The sequence below is a fragment of the Lasioglossum baleicum genome, chromosome 2 (genome assembly GCF_051020765.1).
Source record: "Lasioglossum baleicum chromosome 2, iyLasBale1, whole genome shotgun sequence".
NCBI lineage: Eukaryota > Metazoa > Arthropoda > Insecta > Hymenoptera > Halictidae > Lasioglossum > Lasioglossum baleicum.
The window spans coordinates 12,952,108-12,976,773 of NC_134930.1; the positions used below are offsets into that span (position 1 = coordinate 12,952,108).

Sequence of the window (24,666 nt, forward strand, 5' to 3'; positions counted from 1 at the left end):
CCATTGAATCACCTCAAGATACAAATTGCTAATGTCACGGTAACAATGCTTACTTTGAATACGTGGGATGTCGTTCGAACAATTGCTAAATAAATTAGTGTAGTGCCGAATAGAAATGATAAATCTTCGATAGACTTGTACACTGCTTAATTCTCAATTTTCTTTAATTCTTAATTCTCAACCATGCGAATAAGCTCGACCAAGGTCGAAATGTTTTCTTTCGGTTGAAAATCTGACGCGGTCCAATTCTTCAGCCCCGCGGACTATGACTAATTGTAAGAATAAACGCCGCCTTGAACTCGATAAATGAAAAATCAAGCCATTGTTCTTTATGAAAAGTACCACAGACAGTTCGAGACCGCAACGGACCGTGCAACGAGATCCTGGAGGGTTGCGTTCCGATTAAAGAATCGATAAGAGGATGTAGCAACGCGTCATGCTCGGAATCCGAGATTATAGCTTTGCATGACGCTTTACGAAAGATGGGGTAAAATAAGAAAATACGAGGTAGCTTATCGCACGATCACGAAGTCATTGTCACTATTCCGCAACGTCATCGTCATCCCGGCAACTGTCAATAGACCGTTTGCATGTATCTCGAGCGTCTCATCGGGTTGCATGACGACAATGGGGACCATTATCACCCCGTCGCGTTCATCGCGATCATTGTCGGGGCACATGCACATGCTCACGCACCAACGTAACGAACACAACGCGTCTTTGTCGCGCGAACACGCGCGAAAACACTCGTGTCACTGGTTGATCCTGCTGCGATTCGAGAAAAAATCCGATTCGATTTCGAGACAGAGAGCCGCAGAAAAAAGCAAACGATTTTACTCCTCCTCTTTGTTACTTACTTTCTTGCATTTCATCGTAGTATCAATTTGCAAACATCGATCGAAGGGATCGTAGAACCTGAATAACCCTCGAATGATGGACGTTGGGTCCATTTCGACCCAGAATCTAAATTTTAATTTTTTGCCAACCATTCTGTATTATCATTGAATTTTTATTTAAGCCTCATTTAAATGGGCAGATGCTTCTTATTCGATTTTATTCTTAATTGTTGGAACGTGATTAAGTTTTTTTCGCCATTTTATAATATTTCGTAAAAAAAAAAGTGTGTTGCTGGTAATGAGTGCATCGTATAATTTCTCGAAAATAAATATCTACTGAAAACACAGAACAGAAAGATAAACGCGGTTGGAACGGAAGATTATATGCAAGAAAGTTTTCCGAGGAGGTTGTTATCAAGAAATAGAATGAAACTTTTACGTTTCTCTGAAAGTTTTCTATGAAAGTTTGTTAATCTTAATGGAACACTGGTTTCACTAGGACCAGGTCTTTGAAACAGTAGAAGATAATACAGTTCGCTTTTTGAAGGGAGCAAAAACGTCGCTATCGGTTACCGACGATCTCCTAGGTGGAATGTATTCGGCCAGCTCCCGGGACATTCTTTGTCCTGAGAAGAAAATTGCTGTTCCTGCAAATTGCGATCCGGGCAAAACGCAGAACGAACGAACGAACCTCCGTCGTACTTTTACTTAGGATCGCAGGTGGCATTATTCCGGCTCGCCTCTAAATCGTCGGTAAACCGATTTCTCTAACCGCAGTAAGGACGACCGCAAATAGAGCAGCACTCGCCCACGACCTATAGAAGTACATACAGGGTGGACGAAAAAAGAGAACTGAACGTTTTGTATTCAAATACCTATTTTCTTAACCCCCTTCCTTGTAATATCGAAACGATCCAGTTGTTTGTTTTAAATCGGGAAAATACTTTGCTTGCCATTCACGTAATTACCGATCATTTATTTAATTTCGGCGATGATATATTGTCGTATAATTTTGTCAATTATTATCTATAAACTCAAGTAGAGTATGTTGTTGCATTGTTTAACGTTATATTGATTTTCGTCCACCCTGTATACGAACGCACCCACGCTTCTAAGCTTGCCACGAGAGGTGCGCGAGAACCGGAAAATGTCGGGTCGAGAATACTCAGGATTCCCGAGCTTATTAAAGTTCTTTAATATCCCGAGAATCCTGAAATATTCGAGAGGCCGACCCGTCCCGACTATGGGATACCCGACATTTCAGATTCTCGTACACCTGTACTTGCCACAGGCCAAGCGAGAGAAAGAAATACGAGAAAATGATAAATCCGAAAATCCGGTGATCTGATGTACTAAGAGCGCAGCTTTGCTTGGCTTACAGGTTGGTTGGTGATCGGGTCTAGCGGTGAGAGGGGAGAGATAGAGAGAGAGAGGGAAAGATTGGCGGAGTTAGAGGCCGGGGGTGAAAGGTTTTTGGGGGTAGCGAGAGGTGAGAGGGACCGAACCGAGGAGAGCAAAAGCAAAAAAGGGGGTAAGGAATCGGCGGTGTGTTCCGGCTGTGTGTTATGGTTGGGAGCAAAAGGCCGAGAAGATGCTCGAGGTTCATCGCTCGGACTTTTTAAGAGAGGAGGAAGCCTCCAACACCCCCACCGCCAATTTACTATCCCCCGACTCGACCGGGGCTTCCGTCTCCGGGTGGAAGCCCGCTGAGAGAACCGTCTCCTTCAATCGAGACGTCCACGTCAAGAGGATCGGTGAGTCCAGGCAATCACACCATATGAGCAAAGAATACCCGCAAATGGTAGAGAGAGAGAGAGAGCGCACGTGCGCACGCGCCGAGACAGAGAACCAGGCTCATCATCATTGCTTGACTTTCGCGGTTCTTGCCTCGAACCTACGGAAATTGAACGAGACGACGTATTTTCATGTACGCCGATATTTGTTCGCGTTTAGTGTTTCGAACTTTCCAATATCGATTTTATCTACGCGGAAAGTAACAGTCAAGGTGATCGCGGTTGAAATGAGAACGGTAGTCGAGCACGAATATCATTCTCCCTTCATAGAGAGAATTTAACTGATTAATTTCTTGTAGAACTTTTAGTGCCACGTTTGTCTTTATAAATAAATTTTTATTGAGATTTGAAAATTGCATGAGAAAATTGAGAAAGTACTTTCACACATCTTTACATTACAACTTTGATGTTATGGAATTTTTGTGCAATGAGAGCTGGCACTCATAGTGTCAATAGTAGAACTACATTTTGTAAATTCGATTAGATTGCATTTCGCGGCATTTTTTCACGATTCTAGTCGCCATTGCTGTTGGAGAAAGCACATTTTTCAATTAATTTGCTCATGTTGAATTCCTTTTTGAAATTTCCAGAATTACGAACGAAAATGTGTGGCGATATAAGTATGTAGAATTATATAATATGTAAATTGATTTTGATATTTATCGAAAAGGGAAAGTTCGTTACGTCAAAAGTGCGGTACGTATAAAATTCGAATTTTGCCAGTCGGTTTCGCAACAGCTTTTCGCAATTCCATGGGAACGGTGCTACAGTTCGCGTATCATACTTCAGTCAAACCGGTGACCTCGAGAGAGGAGAAAATGCGAGATTACGAGAACGATTGCAACGAAGACACGGGTCTTGTGTTCCAGAAAAAATATGGCCAGGTCCTAGAGCGATCTCAGATTATGGAAATTATTTGTACCGGGCCTCTAGTTTCGCGTCGAGAATCTCGCACTGTCAGATCTGATTCTGAGAAACTCTCCGCTTCAGAAAAATTATCAGTAATCTTCGCGCGGAGAGATAATTTAGCATACAAAGTCTCCTCGACGCGACGGTACGTTTGTGACGTTAAAATTACTGGAAAATTCGTTTTCTTCATTAACATCTAGTTTTCAAAGAACCAACATTTTCCGACGCGAATGAAACTTCGCATTTTAGAAATTGTCGACTTCAGATCAATTTTACAAAATTTATTCATGATACGATTATTTTTCTTTCTTAATATATTTATAATAGGTTGAAAATAATATAATAGTAGTTTTCTACATTTTTCTAATGTTTTTACTGTTTTAAATTGGACCTACACATTTTTGTCATAAATGCATAAAATCCGCTGTCCTCTATCAGAATAAAATATTCGTACTGTGAAAAACTGATTTCTTTTACATAATATTTAAAGTAATATTCACCTTAGATAAACGTAATTTGATAACTTGTATTTACATATTATGAAGATCTTTTATTGATATTTGAGAGAACATTTACAAAATTGTAATGTATCGTATTTTTATAAGATTTCACTAAACTACCACACACACACACACACAGGAGTGGAACGTTACGATTATTCTACTAATACGATCAAGGATACGCATAATGTCCATTACAAATCATACTACCGAGTCGATAGCCGGGAGTAAACAAGTGTTGTACGAATAAACGGAAAGTCAAGCAACGATGTCGGTTTGGGACGTGTTCCGCTTAACTTATACCTAACTGTTCCAAGCTCGAGCTCTCGATATCGATATATGTATGTATAACACATTTAATCAAGACCCTGCCGCTGACTAACGGCACGAACGATCGTTGTGCTCTCGCGATCGTTTCGATCGATCTTTTCCCCCTTTGTGTGTAATCATTAATAACGTATCAGTAATACCATTAATTGTTGTCTATTTAATATCCGCTGATCTAGTAACAATAACTCGAAGAAAATGCGGTCGAATCGTCTCCGTGGCCTTGACCTCGAAGCCGCGAGCCGCTTCGATCGATTGCGTCCAGGACGTTGAATTTCGTCGCATTTTTTGTCGTCTTAATTTTCGTGCTCTTTGTTTCCCGATTATATTGTGATACGTGGGCTCGTTACGGTAATGGTGTGTGCGCGCTGGACTCAGCCATTCCTCTTTCACCGCAAGCTTAATTATATTAATTACCATTAATCGCCCGTCTCCTCTCACCCCGAGCCAAGCGATTCACGCGTCCTCGAACGACCCACGTGTGTGTCCCACCGTAATCTCGATGGTTTCCTTGCCATATGGTCGCTAAACCGCGGAACGTTATGCAAATTCAGAAAGATTGAAATTCAATAAAACACCACGCCCATTTTATACATACTTCTCTTGTGTCCACGCTGTAAAAAACACGTTCCGCGGTCTAGCGGTCACTTAACACGCGTATTAACACTAAAACCACTATCAACATGATCGACTTTCGACTTTCTTTCATAACTCATACTTTCTCCCTTCTTTTGTAACTGTGCCAAGCTAATTCAGTGTTTAATAACTTGCTCGAAGAAGGAAAATTTTTTCTCCAAACAGATTACGTATTTTTTTCTTTTCTTAACATTGAGATGTAGCAGCAGACTTCCGTATGACGCGATCAAAAAATTGTTTACGGAGACTATACGTACAGTGACTGCCACTAATATTCGGACACTGTTAAAAACACCATAACTTTTTTAATATTGGACTATGCGACTTGAACTTTTTTAGGAAGCAAGAGCAATTAGTTTACTACAAGATGTGAAATTCTTTCAAAAATTGTATTTGGTCGAAATTGTAGAGAAAATACTAAAAGTTGCATTTCACAACTTTGTTTCGCGGGCCTATATTGAAATGTTAAAAAATACGTTTTGTAGAACACATAAAAAAGTTGAAAAATACAACTTTTAGTATTTTCTCTGCAATTCCGACAACTTGCAGTTTATCAAACATTTTTGTCACGTTGTGTAGTAAACCAGTTGTTCTAACTTTTCCAAAAATTATGGTGGTTTTAAGAGTGTCGGAATATTAGGACAAGTGTACAGTCTTTTTAAACAACTCTTTGTACATATACTGTACATTTACTACTACATGAAACACCTGTATATAGGATTTTTAAACAATTTTCTTGATCACGTTACATGGAAGTCTACTGAATGTAACGTTAACTGCAGAGTTGTTAAATAATAGAAAGGTGAAACTGCAGATTTTTGGATATATTATTAACAGACTGTGAATCTATATGTAAAGTAAAGATCGTTTGAAATAATAATTTGAAATTGTTTCTCTCTGTGGTGGTTTTGTTCAGCTGTATCAAATATATTGACACTTTTGAATTCTTATTATTTAGCTATTTATTTACAGTTGATCTTAAAGTAACCTTTTTATAGATGCAATTACAAATGCATAAAATCCACAATCTACTTACAACACTAGACATTTTGAACACCTTTTTCCTTCAAAGTAAAGAAATAAGAAAGTAAGGGAAGAAAACAGTATTTTCAGTTTGATATTTTATGTTGCAAAGCAAGGTGTTAAAAATGAGCACTTTGACGGTGGTTCTAGTGTCTTTGATCCTAATAATTTGCTGTTTCCGTATTATCTGTGTATCCTAGCGTTTTCTGTGTGATCTGCGAATAACTTTACGGAAGTAAGTGGCATCTTAACTATATTTATATAATTTCAGTCGAAGCCGCAGCTGTGTTACGTGGATTTATAGTTGTGCATGCTGCGTGGGAAAGTGAAAACTCTTATAAATTGCACAGAGACAATGACGACAGTAGTTTGTCACTCCCGGAAACAAACCTGTTACTTTTCAATGACCGTTTTCCCAACATTTGCATCTTCCTGCAAGAAGATTACGTAGTAACACAGGCATGCATTTACTACAGTAGTCACATACGAATTCTTCATTTATGTAGACTTTTTATGGATTTTTGTCAGCGCGTGGTAACTTATTTTATCAAACTAAGAAGAGGGAGGGAGCACGGATTGAGGGGAAAAAGTTGCGACACATGCACGGCAGTGACGAAACGCGTTACGTGACCGGCCAGCAGAAGCGTAGGGGAATAGCGTCGTGGAAGGGGAAGGTAGAGTGGGGACACAAGTTTTGATCGGGCGACTGCAGGGAATATTTATTTTCTATATGAACCTGCAGTCTATTACCACTTTGCACTCGGAGCTATTTTAACTTGAAAATTAACCCTTATACGATCCTCAGGGTAAAAATTCACCCATTTACTATTTTCACATACTGTAAAATCATTGATCCCTTTATGTCTATGTTGTGAGATGTATTCCTTTAAAATATGACGTTACAAATGCAACATAATTTGTTGATTTCACGTGCAGAGCAAACATGGGCGAATTATTATCCTAGTCTTTTTTATGCAACTATTCTTGAGGAGCGTATGAGGGTTAAACATTTCTTTTCGACCTAGAAATTGATATAATGCCTCATACAATACTTAAATATTTAGTAGTTGATTATATATCAACATATTTAATGATGTAAACAATATTTTGGGTAATGGTAAAGCAGTTTTCAGTAGTGACTCTGAGTCAGGTGCTAAGATTGCTAAGAATACATAGAAGCCTACTAATAAAATTGTCGAGACCCCACCTTTGACCCCAGTAGCCAATCGCAGAAGAGTGTGCCGCGGAGTAGGGGTATCATGTGATCCCTACAAGTCCTCTATCATTTCCTGATGGACGACCAGTACTTGGTCGCGATTGTTGGTTTCTCCGGGAGGGTGAAGGGACCACCAGGAGTCAAAGACAAGGAAATTAGCAGACACGTGGAGTTAGTGTCCCGACAGTTAGGCGTTTAATGGCATCGGCTAATAACGCCGCGCGATGCAAACGATTTATAAAGACGCGCTCTCCGGTCCTCGTTTTCGTCTTCATCTTCGTCTTCGTCTTCGCCTCCCGAGCGTCGTTTTCTTCATGGCGGCCGGCCAGGCTTTCGCCGCTGTCCATTGACGCGAGGCCGTTCATTTTTTCATTATCGAGCCAAGGAGATTGTCAAGGTCGAATGTCAAGATTGCGAATGAATGGTCAGCGAACCCATCATCCATTCACTTTTTGCTCGTGACGCCGCGGCACGATCTTCGCCGCGTCGATTCACCGTAGACGTTCTACACAGATGTAGAAGGAGAGGGAGAGGGACGAACAGAGAAAAAAAATTGGCAATCCTCTCTACCGGAGAGAATTGCTTTGACATTGGGGTAATCGACCGGACACGCGTAATTAAATTCGCTAATCTGTCATCGAGCCGGTGATCGAGTCGATCCTATCGCGTTTGTCGCATCGTGCACACTGAGCGCTCGAAAATATTCTCTGGTTGATATATTCGATACATTATCGTTACTATGTTTCTCTTTAGCGTCAGTTCGTCCTGTTAATACTCAAGGTATTTTTGCCTGCACAGCTGAAACTTTTCTAGAAATCATTTCTTTGTAGATAAAGTGGAGATTGAAGTCAATTCAAAGCAGAACTTTATATGCAATTTATTTATTTTTTTGGTATATGTTGAGTCGAAACAAAGGAACAAATCTAGCGGATGTTAGATTCTAGAATGCTTTTAAACATTATTGTACGATTACACGCAGTTTTCAATAGTCGCTCGATTAGTAATCATAGTAAAATTATTACAAGAGGAGTGTTTCGATTGTTCGCAATAGAGGAAAACGTGATTAGTAGACTGCGGATCGTTATGCAAAATAAAAATTGTCTGCATAAATTGTCATTCTTTCCTTAATGATCTTAAATGTCTGAAACAAATTCACTGATGTTTTCAAATTCTTTTAATATGCCCACTGCTTTAAATGGAACTTATCCATTTTTGTCAAAAATGCATACAGATCCGCAGTCTAGTGATTAGAGACGGAGCATTATTCTCGCGCGGTTTCCTGCGACTTCTATTTAGCGACTCGCTGTCAGAAATCACGGCGTGAAATTTGTTTACAAATCCGAGCGGCCATAATTCGAGCCGCGAAGGGTTAACGACACTCGGCTAACCAACGCCGGCACCTTGTCTTCCGATCAAGCTGCGTCGTTCCTTTGAATCTCGCGAGCCGAGACTAACCTGGGCAAATTGAATATCGCGCTCTCCTCGTGCTGACAGCGATCGCTCCGAGTCTTCTTGAACTTTAATGATATCCGTCGCTCGTGAGCCGCGATGTCTGTATTAATTCGTTTCCTCGTTGCGTCACGCTTATGGTTCTTTAACCTCGCGTGCTTCGAAAAGAATCCATCTTCTCTCCCCGCCTTTTTCTTTTCTTGCCGCGCCGCATTGTTCGGCCGTCAGCTGCGCGTTTTGTATACTCTCGGAAGGAGGATCGTGAAGATGGATCTGCGGCGATCCTCCTGAATCATTTATACAACTCGCACGTTGTACGCGTACGGCACCGTGCGCAAATATTTGATTGCTTTTTCATTAAACTGTCATTAGACTACGGATTTCATGCATTTATGGCGAAAATGGGTGGGTAAAATTTAAAACACAGTACAGATTAAAAGAAACTCAGAATCTTGGCGTACTAATTTCAATTCATTAGTATTATTAAAGAAAGAAAATTATTCTTGGCTCCTGCGTCTTGTAATTGATGGAGAAAATTTTTATTTTGCATTAAGTTCCGCTCAAATAGTCTAACGCGGTCATTGTCGACACAGTTTTTTGGTAGATTTGGCCGGACGGGTGGTGCAACCGACCAGGGGGTGATACTACATGTAAAAATAAGTCGAAAAGAAGGAATAACACTTTTTCTTTTGATGCTTCGTTTTTGAGAAAATCGAGCTTAAAGTGCCGCCAGGTTCGCGTACTTTTGTATATGCACAAAGTAGAATTGGTTGATCGTGGTCAGACACGTCAGACGATTCCTATGCAATAGCCATAGCTAATAGCACGTGTATTCGCTGCATTTCCAAACTCGATTTTCTCGAAAACGAAGCGTCAAACAAAAAAATGTTGTTACTTTTTTCGACTTATTTTTACATATAGTATCACCCCCTGCTCGGTTGTACCACCCGTTCGACCACACCCTGTATAATCGTGCAATATTGCCAGCGCACGCTCTAGCGGTTACGTCGCCCCGGAGAAAAAGACAAATTGCCACCCCTTAAGAATATATGTATATATATTTTAAATGAAGGTACATATTTTTTATTATCAATAAAAATTAAATCATTTTATAAAAATTTTAATAAAAGCATATATTTAGAAAGAAACATATAACATAACATAACATTGATAATAAAGCAGTACAAAACAGTAGAAGTTAATTGAGAAATATCTGTACCTAGCCACAAATTGTTAACCATATAATTTTTTACATTTTTAAATGCTATTAAAAATGTGTATTATTGCACAAACAATCAAAATGCCATTATTTTGAAAATAAAACAAGGTTACATCAACTACGCTAAAATCACAAAAATCTTTTTTTTCCTGCTCAGGCTTTCTTTTTTGCCCAAAAGCGCAGATACTGCTGAAGTTTCATCTGCTAATTCTACATAACTTGAAATTTTCTATTAATTGGGTATTTAACACATCAATATTTTTCTCACACTTCAGTCAAAATGGCGCCCCTACAGCGTGCCCTGATATTGCTTATAACCAAGATTTATAATTTAAGAAAATGTAAAATTCAAAAATGTGTAAAAAAAGCTGTTCAGTTCGCAAACTTTCCTAACGATAGCTTCAAAAGTCGTCTCAAAGGGACCGAGCTTCGTGTCCTGCGAAGCTTTCTAATAAAGGATTCATAATTATCGAATTCAATGATCAGTGTCGACTGACAGCATTATCCGAACAATCTCGAAATATCGATACCAAAAGAGGAACGACAGGATTCAGAGCACGGAAGGCTTGAATAGATTCAGAATTTCCGGGCACATTAAAAAGAACTGGTGTTCGAGTGATCGTAAAGCCGGCCTCAAAGAGATCCGGACATATATATGTTTACACGGAGGTTAGTTGCTCCATAATCCGATTACGAAACTCGTCCACGTTCACCGTCGCGTTACACATCGGGTGCACCGGCTAGGCTCCGCGTCCTCCCGGGGTGGGGATTTGTGCTTGGAACAAGAGTATGCTGTTGCCGAGAGGGAAGAGACGACGGAGGAAGAACAGGAGGACGAGGAGAAGGAATATGAGGAGGAGGAGGATGAGGTGGAGGATAAAGAGGGGTGCGTCTTTTACGAAGGCGACTTTGCACCGCGGTAAAAAGTCTCGGCTCGGACCGGTGCATTAGCGGCTGCACCGTATTTCTTATTATCCCGGAGCGAGGTGTATGCTCCCTAGAGCTATTCCTTTCTCTTTCCGATCCTGGGGGCAGCTCTAGGCGAGCTGGTCGCCTCCTCTTCGTTCCACCGACGTCGTCAATGCGGGCGGTCCTGAGCAGTCAGCCTAGTTGGCCGGTGCAGCATTGCGTTCGTGCATGCACCTCGTCCAAGCTTGTTAAGGGCCCCTTGTGTCGTCCGCATTATCCCGCCTGCCGGCGTTTCCTGGATCGTCGCGTGCTCTGCCCGTGGATCGGCCTTAAACCCGCCGCGGCGTGTATCGGTGTGCATAACGGGGTGTAATATGCTCTTGGATTGTGCCAGGATGTTCGTTACTTTGCCAATGAATGGGGAACGGGCACGGTTTCGACGCTCGATTAATACACGAGAGCCTTGAATAGCCTCGTTCGGTCACCCTTAACTAGCGTGACCGCGTGCGCGTTCGCTGGCTTCTAACTTAACTGCGTATTCTGCTTTTCAACTTTCTATGGATCAATCAGTTCTTGCCATTTCTTTAAGTGTAAGCGCTCCTGAACACAACCGGATGATTTCTTTGAGTTCGTTAAATTAATTTAGTTAGAGACGTTCAGCATCTAATGAGGGACTGTAAAGAAACCGATAGAGGTGTTAGTATAGAAACACTATATAAATTTCTGTTTGGTTCTTACGTCTGCAATTGCTGCAAACAATTTTTATTTTTCAAACTGATCTGCTTATCGCTAGACACTGTGGATCTTTATGCAGAATGAAAATTATTTGCATACATATATTTCAAGACACGGGAGCTAAACTTTTTACTTTTCTTTAAAATTATCTTATTAAACTGGAACTAATACACTCGTGTCCTTAGATCTTTAATATGTCCACTGTTTTATATTGCACGTGCCCATTTTTCTCATAAATTCATAAAATCCGCGGTCTGCTTATCACGAGGATTCTTAACATCAACAAAGCAATTTTTCTCGCAATGTTGTCTTAGTAAAATCACGTGTGAAACTGACAATTTGCATTAATTGGAAATCCGTTTAATCGTACAACAGCAACAGCGAAATTCTTGTTATGTACCTTGTTTCTATTTATACACTGGCGTCGGTGCTTTCTCCGCGAGGATCGTAATATAAATATTGTAACATTGTCAGAATACATCAGCCCGTTCTATTCCGGTCGGCTGGCGCGGGTTGTTGACGAAGGCCCGTATAATAACAGGTTTTCACGAAACGAACTGGTCGAGTGGTAACTGCGAAGAAGGCACAAGGAAGTACTTCTGTACTGAATGGGCTGATATCGCGAAGATCGCGTATCGAATAAACGGTGGTCATTTATGCCCGGCCGCGACGCGTACCACGCTTTTTCGTAGAAAAGAAAGTTAAACCCGGCCGACTTTACTAGCTGTTTCGATTTTAAAGCTGTCATACGTTTACTTTTATGCATCCCCGACTTCGCTGTAAACTTAATCTTATTTGCGCTGCTAGGATAGCTTCGGAGTCGGCATCAATGAGAATTCCAAATGGAAATATAAGGTTACCGTGCTGAATCGAAGCTGTTCGAATTCCCATTACTGTTCAGAATTTCTTTGTCGTTCATTCAATTTTTACAATCTCGAACAACTTTCTATCATTTTAAGTGTTCCGTACTAATTTTAAACTATTTTCTGTATCAGATATGTGCATACTACTTATAGGGAAAATTAATATAATGCACATTGAAACGCAGACAATTTAAATCAAACAGAATTGTTCTTCCTACATTAGCTATTCTTCACATACAAATATCAAAGAAATTAAGTTCCAAAGGTGTGCAATATTTGGCGAAATAAATATTTCAAATATTATTGAATATTCCATATTTTATTTGGCTTAAAAAATAGTATTTTAAATAGTATACATATATGTATAATACAACTTAAAAACTAAAATATTTTTATTCTGACTATCTAAACCACAAAATATTTTTATTCAAGGACCTAAATCATAAAATGAAACATTTCTATTCTAACAATCTGAACCACAAAATAAAATATTTTATTTCAATCTTGCAAGTAATACGGAATTTCCAATTCATTCGTTGATCTACTTATTTCTCATAAAATTGAATGTGTTCTCTTGCTTCGGTTTAATACTCTGAAAAACCGTGTTACGTATGACTGATCAACGTACAACCAGTCTCACATACGCAGCAGGTAGCTGCATACTGCGGTTTCTTGAGATACAATATCAACATACAATGTATCTTGCCGTTAGGAAACAATTTATACTCCTAAATGTAATGAATACAACCCTTCATTTTTAGCAAAAATATTTAAAATATAGAAAAAAAATTAATTAAATATAGAAAATATTTTCAATGTTCTCTAAATAAAATACTATTTTACCCAGCTGTGCAATTAACGAGGGTTAACAGAAGAGAAAGAATTTTTGCGGCGGATTCCCGGTAGTCGATCGGGAAAAATCGAATTCAGGTGGAACCCAGCAGCCGATTAATTACGTATCTGTGCTAGCACGTCCTATCGGTGATTTTTCGCCTGTTCCGGCCGTCCCTGTTTTCATGCCTGATCCGCTTAGATCGGCATCCTTGGTTGCGTGCCAAGGGGTCTTAAGGTAGACCCCGATCAGCTGAAACGAGGAAGTGCCGAGTATCCAATGGATCGGTATCGTTCGAGCGGAGAACGTGGAGGTCGCGCGAGCATCGCTTTACCGTGCTCGTTCGCGAGACCTCTCCGCAAGAGAGAGCAGGATAGAACGGCCGAACGGAAAGAGTGAGACAGAACCGCAAGGGAGGTCGTGTAAATGAGACGAATCATGAGAATAGGATTAGCGATCGCATCGACGGGGACCGTCACGTAAAAGCGAATGCAAGCCGAAAGCAATACGAATGCGTTTTTCTCTATCCGAAAAGTTTCTCAACAATTTCTTCTACAAAAATTCTACACCATTTGTCCCACATCATCAACTTAAGTGAGTGTGAAAAGTATTCGTACGCCCGTTAAAATAGAATAACGTTTTTATAATTGTAACAAACGACCTGAATTTTTATGATCAATTAGAAGCACTGGTTTACGAAATGATATGAAGAAAACATTTTCCAACTACACGCAGAAATAAAAAAGGCATTTTTTAAAACTTTTTTATTTGGGCCCTTAATAAAATTTTTAAATATATGTGTTGTAGACACCGAAATTCATCGAAATCAATTAACATACACACGAGCTACAAACGGTTAAAAATGGTGAAAATCGTAGCTTTACAAGACTTTTGATCAGTTCCTGCTTAAAATCCCCAGAATTGTAAATCTTTCGATGCGTGTCGTTTTTCCTGCGTCAACCGATTTCGATGAAATTTTCAGTATGTGTATAACTAACATAGATCTACAAAACATATATTTTAAATTTTCATTAAGGGGCCAAATAAATATTTTTAAAAATGCCTTCTTTATTTTTGCATGTAACCTTGTAAATTATAATTATTTGGAAAATCTTTTCTGCAATATCATTTCGTAAACCAATGCTTCTAATTGATTTTCAAAGATAAGGTCGTTTGGTAGAATTATGAAAAAGTTATTCTATTTTAAAGGGCGCACGAATACTTTTTACGCTCACTGTATATGCTTTAGTTATTTCCACACTATCAACTTATTCTTTAAACGCTTCTACAGGTTTTGCACTCCAAATCCACCCTTCTGCAAGTCAATTTCACCCTTTTGTAAATCACATTCAACCTTCTGCAAACAAAGTATTTTTAAGTAAGTTTTTGTAAAGTAAACCAGCCAAATGTAAATTAATTGTTAAGAAATTCAAAATTTTATTTATTGCCGAGATGTACACCAACACTCATTTAAAAGTAATTACCACTTCATTAAATATGTAACGTATGAAAACTGTGTTTAGATATACATATTCATTGCAGTCATTTTCTGATTAATAAATTTTAAAGTTAAAAGTACACATACGTATTTATTGAAGCGGATTGACATCGGTCACGTGGGAATTTTCCTGTACTCAAAGGAGATGCTGTGAAATTGATTGGAAAGGTTCAATTTGATTTTCAAAAGGGTGAATTTGGAGTTCAAAACCTATATGCATATACAATGTATCATGTTAAGGTCGCAAACAGCTATTTTACAATTTTCTTGCGAAATTCTGAAACCTGAAACGGTTCGCACACAGAAGATTTTTTGCGAATGGTGATTCGGAGTTGCGTTACCGGTCAATTTATCATCGCACCGCTGTCCATGCCTCCATTACGATTTATCGTGCACGCATTATATTTATTGGCAACGAAACCGCGCGAATCGTTACACGATTTAGTGTTACATAATCGCCATTTCGGCCGAGATTTATCTCCACCAAATTAGGTTACCGTCTGTATGTGTGCATTTCGAAAAAAAGTTCCGTGCATTCATACGTCTTCTCGAGATTAATCTAACTCTCGATACACAGCGAACGAACGACTACCATTTTGCGCGTACAATAACGGCTTTGATAGTTGCTTAGATCGGTTGATATGATATCTTTGCTACCATGAATGTCTTTTGTACAGTCCCTTGATAATTCTGAATCGATGTTGCGTGTTTTACGTTGAACTGCAGTGCGTGCAAGAATGTGCTCGGTGCATTACCTTTTCATAATAAATTCTATTGCTGCAATCTTGCTCGAAGGTATGAGTATGAAATCGATCTCTGATATAACGAGGTTTGAAGTAACTTTTTTCCTCTGCGAAAATGCTCTACGTAGCTTTGTTAAGAAGTTACTAACGAAAAACATGAACCAATAAAAGCACGGCGTAGCGTTGTCATCTCTGATTGGTCCGTGGTTTTCGTTAATAACTTCTTAACAAAGCCACGTAGAACATCTCAGAGGTTAAATCTCTGAGAAATGCAAGAAAAGCTGTAAAAAGCACTTTCAATATTCATAAACGTCCGCAGCGACTCTTTTAATGATGTGGAAAATGTCTATTTGCGAGCGTGGCGAGATCTCGTTCGGAAATGGTATCCCGCGTGGGCGACGGGAGAAATTCTAATTAAAATAAAACCGCCTCCCAAAGATGACGCGATCGCGAATGTACCGTGTGCCATCGCGGAGTAACGATATCGTCGTTGTTCACGCGGAAGGATATCGTTTACGATTGGTGCTTTGACGACACCTTTCGTCTGTAGTTGTAACTGGAGACGGTAACTAGCTGCGAAACAGCTTATAGGTTTGTCTGAATGCAAACGATTCCTGTGCTAAGGGGAGATTCATTAACGCATAAAGCAGCTCGAATGAATTCTATGGGGTGGTTGTTCTTTTGATGCCGCCTGCATGGTATGTGTCTTGATTAAACTAAGTAGATATCGCTGTAAAAGTTCCGGAAAATTATCATCGTTATCTCGGCGCAACATCGTGTTGCATCCTGTCGCATTCCGATCTGTTACTTTCGTGGGACAGCTTTATTGGGGCGTAAATCTTCTTTTATTTTCTTAATTCTAGCGGTATTCGTCCATTTTACGGGCATACTGATAAACCTAACACCAATTAAAGCTCATTCGCATCGAGGGATAATAACGATATCATTTACATCGGAATTGTCCATTAGCAAGGATTTTGTAGACAATTTTATACTCGGCCGCAATTTATGTAATTGAATTAGAGGTTGTAGAAATTGTTTAACTGCCCTGCGGTCGTAACGAACAAAGTACTATTTTGCAAGCATTGCCGGCGGCTGTAAAACTCTGCCGAACGACTCGCAAAATTACGCGACTTCATTAAGCTCTTTAGTAGGGTTAATGTGTACTTTCGTACGTGCTTTGAAACATTTTATCGTATAATTAAAAGTAGCAATGAAGTACAGTTGAACATGAGGTAGAATTACTTTGCTTTAGCAACATTGCCTCAGTATTATTATAATTATTGGACCGAGGACTGGGTGCTGGAATATCATTTTTATGTTAAACACGTTCTAGAAATGTAATTTAACACTAAACCTATCGAGTCTTAATAGTACATGTCGTATGATATCATCTTTGATGATCATTTTTGTGAATGAGTCTGATCCATCACGCTCCGAGGTGAAACGCTATTCGGGTAAACCCGGGGGAGCCGAACGGGCGAGTCGTGCAGTCTTATGCGAACAGCATTGGTTTGTTTTTTATTATTCCAATAATTGTAAAATAAAAAATCTGTTCAGTGTCAATTCGAAAATTAAACTGAAGGAAGTAAACATGAACGATGCTAGTAATCCGATGAAGATGTTTGCGTGATTCGGTGATCAACGGTTATTAGTTATTACGAAACAATCATATTCGTAGACGGTCGGCGAAGGGGTTATTTATCGTAATATTGTAGAAAGCGTGCCGATTAAAATGTTGCAAATTGAGCGGCGAGTAAAACGCGCGCGCGCGGTGAGAGCTATTCTCGGACCGTTGTTGCGCACCACCATTTTCGAGGCGTCCGCAACACCGTTAAGCATAATGAGACGTTCTACCTGTTTTCGAGGATGCATGCCTATTATAATGCAGCGGATAGCTCCGCGATCTGTGCCTCGTGCAATTTACATTCATACTTATCGTAACAGTTATCGATCGCAGATCCGATCGGAGGGGTTAAATTCGTACGTGACCGGCCTCGCCGGTAACGATCAGATAACCGCGATATTAATTTATGCTCGTGATCCTCCGCGAAATTACCGTTGGTTCGGTTCGCGCGATGATCCGTACCGTCGCTCGGGACCCGTGGAAGCGTTTACAACATTTACAGCCCTCGAAGCACTGGGTCAGCACCGCTGCGCGATCTTTGACCCACCACGGCAAGACGCCACCTGCACTTCCGGCAATTCTTCCCTCTCCTCTCTCCCTCGCCCCTCTCTCACTCTTTCTCTCTCTCCGTGGGCCTCAGGCCCCCAACATCCCCCCACCATACCTTCCGCAGACCCCCGGGTCCACGAAGCACCTGCTGTCAGGATTCATTCGCAGACCCTACGCTGTGCTTGCTATCCCTTCCTGGACATCTCACCATAGATTACATTATTTCAATCCAATACGGTGTTTTCTTGTTGGTCAAGCTTTACTATTTTGGAGATTAGGGTAATGACGGTCGCTTAAGTAATAATTATAATAAAATGAAAATATTTTTTCATTTTGTTCGTGTTACATATGATTCTTATTATCAGAAGCGCACACACACGATACACTATGCATCTATGTAGAGTACACTTATTTCCCTACATGTACCGGGTGGTTCACGAGAAACAGGCCACCTAAATAGCTCCGTTAGGATTAGAGATAGAAGAAAATGTTAGAGAGAAAAGTTGCACTGTTAAAGAGGGCAAATATGGTGATATAAAAAAATGTTCCGATTATAGTCGTTTTCAAGGTCTTCTGAAGGTCATCGATGATTTTTAAATAGCACCATACATTTTTAACTTCACAGTGTTGTAGCTGATGTCAAGACGAGTTCAATGATGTGGTACACCATGACCTTCAAGTGACCTTGAACTCGAAAATTTATGATAAAGCAATGATAACTTCAAAATGTGCAATCATTTTATTTGAACTAAATTAAATAAACTAAATGAATATATGTTCAGTAGATTAGTACACCGCCCTCCGCTAAATGTCTTTATTGTATTAGGACTATGTATTAGGTTGTGGCATATAAAATGTCCGACTTTAGAATACAAATGCTATTCGTTTTGTTCAACAAATATCACTGCAGTCTTCAAGGTTAATATGTCATTTTAAGGTACACCGGTACATCTTTAAGGTTCTATCTTCAGTCTTCGGTGAGATGTCTAATTCTATTTTTAAATAAATTTTATTTCCACTCAATCAACGCGGTTTTCGTGCATTCTTCTTATAACAGTGGAAAAACAACAATACATTGACGATTATGCAATGTTTGGTCGAAATGTGGTGAACAAGTCAAATCGGCGATGATACAAAAAAACTACAAAATGGAGATGACAATCTTATAAAAGAGGAACGTGATCGATCAAAAGATTCTGCTTCTGCTTTCCGAACTTGTAATTTATTGACAGAGTTTGTTGGTGACTTTGATCAATAAGTTGGACTAATAAAAAATATAAGGGAGCTGCATCACCACTGTACTGAACTTGATCGAATTGTCGCCAAAGGCGGAAGCATGTCTGCCGTGGTAGATCGGGGTTCACAGCATCGTCACTCGTGAGAAAAGCGACAGTGCACGGCGGCGATCCAGCGAAACCCGCGGAAGATAACGATTCGTGAGAATGTCGGGCTCTTAAAATCTACATCGTATAATCCGGTATGAGTCCCGCGCGAGCCTATTATCGATCCCGAGGTTTATTACTCGGAAACGGGCATTCTGTCATGCCATCTGGCATTCATAACTTGTAATTACGAGTATATTAAATGCACATCAGTCGCAAGATCTCCCACAGTGTATCCCGATTACGTTACGAATTTCTACCCCGTCGCTCCTTCACTTCTCTTTCGATTCTACTGTAAATGAATGCGATTGATCTAAGGAAAACTTTTCTTTACATTAAGGCTTTACTGCAATCGCATTTATATGCAGTAGAATCGAAAGAAAAGTGAAGGAGAACGGGGGAAACCCTCGGGTCCGTGCTGCTTCTTAGATCGTACAGTTCTACTATTTCGTTGTGTTCAACCGCGCGGCTGAAAACGTACTGCATACCGTCAATTAAACCACTAAATACAGTTCAAATGATATCGTATTTAATGTCATTTTAATAGGAAAAATGGCACAAATTAGTTGGTAAAAGTTCCATAAGAAATAATAGAAATTAAAGAGGTTTTGTAATTTGAATAGTCGAAACGTTTTACTCGGCGTCGCCACGCAGAATTATGGAAACTGGAGGATATAAATGAACGATTGTAATTATTTCCAATTAGTTGGCGATACTACTTTACGCGGTTGTCCGGAACAACTTCGATCGACGATATGGCGATGTTGTGCCAGACCTCTGTATCCGCTCGTAGAAGCTTCCTGATGACGTTGTTTCACATTACAAATTCATCAGGCGCGCGCTCGCTCGCAGGAGAGCTCGCGTTCCTCCTTCCGGTTGCGCGTAATTGCTAATGACGCGATAATTAAATCTACGTATGCTTTGCGAGACGTCTGCATAGTAATTAGCCACGCGGCACGATGGTCGAGGCCTTTAAGGGGACACAGTTTTTCTACTTGTCGCCATTATCGTGGTCACTGAATTTACATTTCACATTTGAAGGGGAAACGAGTAAAATTTGAGGGGAGAAGTGGTTACGATCCTATGCAAGATGGCGGATGGTGTCATCAGAGAGAAGTCACGTTGTTGGTTTCACGAAATACAAGTAGGAGCAAAATTGACCACACACACTTTAAATCAGAATAACTTTTTTATGAATGGATCAAAGAATTTCAATTTCTCTGTAAGGCTAGAGGAATTAGTTTAGTAAATGACGTCTAAAAAGTATGTTGAAAAAATGGATTTGGTCGGAATTGTGAAAAACAGTAGTAAAAATTGATTTTTACGACTTTTTTAGCTGGGCCAATAATGAAAATTTAAATCACTTGTTTGGTCAACTCATATAAATTATATACGCTCCAAAAGTTTCATTGAAATTGGTTAATTGGTTTACGAGTTATAAATGATCAAAAGTGGTAAAAATTGCAATTTTTCAAAATTTTCGGCCTTTTTACCACTTTTGAACGTTTATAACTCGTAAACCAATTAACCAATTGCAATGAAATTTTTGGAGCATATATGATTTGTACGTGTTGACCAAACACATCTTTTAAATTTTCGTTACTGGACCAGCTAAAAAAGTCGTAAAAATCAATTTCTACTATTGTTTTTCACAATTCCGACCAAATGCATTTTTTCAACATACTTTTTAGTCATTTACTAAACTAATTCCTCTAGCCTTACAGAGAAATTGAAGTCGTTTGGTCCATTCATAAAAAAGTTATACTGATTTAAAGCGTGTGTGATCATTTTTGCTCCAAACTATATATTTAACTATACTGGATCATCGAAAAAAAGTTCTTTTCGCTCCATCCTAGCACACATGTTAGAATGTTTAACAGTCTACGTCGAAATTAACATTCTAACATGTGTGATGGATCGAAAAAGGTTTTTTCGATGATCAAATTCGATGATAAACTATAATATTAGCGAATCCTCGTCCGAATTCGCTATAGTCAAATATATTTCGTGAAACCAACAACGTAACTTCTCTCGTTCATTAAAATTTAGAAAGTTTGCAAGTATAATATTACGATTTTGCTGTTGCAAGAGGTCCACGGGGTGATTGGTACCATATAAAATTTCGCTGCATGCAATGCGAAACTGGAAAATCACGAGCGATGCGAAACCTTTTTCTTTTTGTGCGCGCGGTTATTCATCTGTATCACGTGGCCAGCCTCGCGTCCAAAGCCACTACCACGTTTCAAGCATGAATCTATTCATTGCCCTCGCTCGCATTATGTACTCGGTATTACTCGTTTACCACGTTCCACAGTTCTTATATACCTCGATTATTTAACTTCGACCTAGCTAGACCACTTCTTACTCGAACAGGTAAGCGTGGAGAGGGTACGATTTGCTACCAGGAATGCTGATTGTTTTCAAGGCTTCCGAAGATATCGATCGTGTTTAATAAGATGTAGGCTGTAGTGGTGCTTCGTATACGGTTCCTCATTGGCCGTTCAGTTTCTTCAGCGTTTAACAGAAAATTGCAATTTCTCTTGCAAATTGATAACCACTAAATAACTGGAAACAGTGTCGATCTTTGTATTAGAAGTGCAGGTTAGTAATAATTCTCTCTTTCTCTTTAACAAATTCACATTGGTCAGTATAAGAGGTATAAGAGGTTACGTTGCATTTAATAAAATATAACTGCAGGGTTATTGACGAAACAAGCGGTGGGAGATTGTAAATCTTTATGAAAAATAAGAATTTTCAAAGTCGATTATAACAAACAGCAGCTGAATGGAAATTTGAGCCTCCTTCTAATAATTCGATTACGTCAAAAATAGTGTAACGACAGCCTTAGTTTCTTCCAATATCTTATCACTGTTGTATTTCAATTATAATCATTCTTCTGATAAATGTATAAAATCCGCAGTCTCTACTCGGTCACTCGATGATCCGCGCCAGTGACCTACTACAATCGTCCAGAACATTCTATCTGAGCTTCCAATTTCTCTTTGCTCTCTGGGGCGAAAAACGAACGAGCAAGAGCGAACAAAGGAAAAAGGGGGGTATATCGAGTAAATATAGGAAACAGCAGGACAGCCGTTTCCTTCCGTAATGCTCTCGAAATGCTTGGCTATTAGTCGCAGAAATGTGAGGAAGAACGAGCGTGAGTGGAGGTTGTTAGCGTAAACAGAAGCTCATAAAAGTTGGCAAGAATGGCCCCGGAATGGATTCAGTCTCCATTTAACAACGATTTCCCACGAGAGACGTGCTCGGTGGAAATGGTGCACGGCATTATGGGTACTAGAAGTGGTACGCCGCTTTTGTAGGCGAACAGGAACGCTAATCCCGGCGTGGCCCCGTTCCCGGGGTCTCCTCGTCGATGACCTCGACAAGATGTTCCTCGAATGAGGTCGCAAGCAACAGCTTCTCGGCCCGTGGAACCGCGACAATGACGCTGTAAATCCGTCAACGGCCTCAACGGCGGATCATTAGCTTGTTTATCATTGATTATAGAACCCACGCGTCCTCTCTAATTACCGTTACCGATCGTTCTCCTCTCGATTGTATGCGAGCCTACTGATGTTTATTAATGCTCCGCGAAACACCATCGGTGCTGGGTTAAATACTATTCCGAACGTAGTAAATAGCATCCGAGATTAACGACTCATTTACCAGCCGTGGAAGAATGCCACGATAGACCTGCTAGATAGTTTTATAATTAATCGACCGCGGATCTTTATGCAAAAGAAAAATCGTCCGCGCCAGTTGCAACACGCGAGAGCCAAATTCCTTTGATAATCTTTTGTTCTTAAAAGATATCCTTTATTCTTTTTACTGTTTGAAATTTCTCGTACTTGTCATATTTGGATAAAGTTCTATGGACTTTCTAGCCCTAGAAAGAATTCTATACATAATATTTTAATGAATGTTCTTCTAGATAAAGGAGAGTGGTAATTTTACGAACAATTATCTTTTACCATGAATTGTGATTAAAAGAGGAATTAATATATTTATTAAATTATGCAGTTGTTCAGAACAACTCGCGCAGGAAGCGCGAAGGGTGAAAGATGCTTCGGCAGATACTTTCGAAAGTTAATAAGTAATTTCTGCCGGGTTGTCCAACGTGTAAAATGGATTTTATAAAAATCGTTCTCGTCGCTGGCACGTCAATTAATTTCTGTCGAGAAACGTGCACCAGCTTGTGTTTGTGGATGGTATACACTATTACGGAAAGGTCACTGGTACATGATATTTGTTGAGAGCATCGAGTGATTACCCGCGGTTGTGCTGCACGCGAAGACGTAATATGAAGTGGAGATTAGAATCAGACACGGTTTCTCCTCTCTTTAATTATTCTATGGAAAATCGGAAAGGACGCGGAGGTATTTAGCACGAATTCGCAAGACAACCTTCATTTCCCACAGTGTCTTTTACTCAAACCATGTCAATACGGACTTCTCTTCTGACCCGTACACATATTTCCAAGCTTGTCCGCTGCATCACATTCGTTCTTTCACTTGAAACCCCCAAAAATTTAACAGAAATGGTCGAGCTGTAGATTGTTCTCCGAATTTCCCGTATTTGGAAAGGAAGACGAAGTATGATCACATTCCGGGCTAAACTTCACTTTGTGGGACCACAAATTTTGTACTTTTTAAAACATGACCCCGTAGATTTTGACGGAAAAAGGCCAAAAACCCAAGTTTTAATGTCAGGAATTCACTGGTACGAAAGTTATACGCGTGTGAAGTTAATTTTAAGCGTTTTTTAAATAAGTTTATAACAAAATGGAAAGATATTTTAGATAAAGTTCTCTGAATTGTTCCCCTACATTTGCAAAGGACGATAAAATAACATTACATTCTATCTGGGAAGGAATAAGCTTTCTTGTCAAATTGTCAAATTCTACAAGAGTGAAATAACTACTGATTTAGATGAAGTTCTTTTGAAATGATGCCGTGCACGTAAAAATTTTCAAAGCGATCACATGCATCGTTGCAATGGTTTATGGGATTTTCTCGAACGCCCCTCGCAGAATCCCGTCTCTTCGAGCGGATTTCCCGCGGCGAGCCCGCCAGTTCACAAGGCGTGTGCACACCGAAAAGGTCAAATTGCGTATTACGTGTATGCGCGAGCGTATGGGCTGAATTTTAAATTGAAGCACGATTTCTATTATCCGACTTACAAAAATACCGCGGAGCGAAAGTTCCGCGCGGCGCGGCAGTCCGCATCGAGTTGGAACAATGTATGACGTGTTTGCCGACGATGTCGGGAAAGGAAAACGCCAGTTCTAGACGAAAATGCTAATAAACTCGAAGTAAAATTGAAAGATACAGGAGCGAGGCACCTAAATATAGCTTATCGACATCGTGTTCTGCAGTCGATTAGATAGAGTCGTGAATTAATCGAAATCGACAACGTTCGCAAAGATGCGACGATAAGCGAGAAATAGAGAAGAAGGAAAGTAACTCGCGACTCGAACGATTATCCGAATGATCTTCGGATGAGTTTCATTGCCTAAGCCTGATTGGACAGAGATTTTTATGCTAAACTCCCACTTGTAACGAGATAATGATCGTCCGATGGACATATGTACATCTAGGACGGCGTCTATTATGTCGGCTGA

The 24,666-nt window shown here is 39.8% G+C and overlaps 1 protein-coding gene across 2 annotated transcripts in view; it reads left to right on the forward strand.

The window, feature by feature from the left end:
• Blo (bloated) overlaps positions 1–24,666 on the forward strand; it is a 188,337-nt gene that overhangs the window by 9,758 nt on the left and 153,913 nt on the right. For both annotated transcript variants that reach the window (XM_076439688.1, XM_076439694.1), the window contains exon 2: positions 2,218–2,590. In XM_076439688.1, coding sequence (XP_076295803.1) covers positions 2,428–2,590 — 163 coding nt within the window. In that variant the 5' untranslated portion in view covers positions 2,218–2,427. The remainder of the gene's footprint in view (positions 1–2,217; positions 2,591–24,666) is intronic.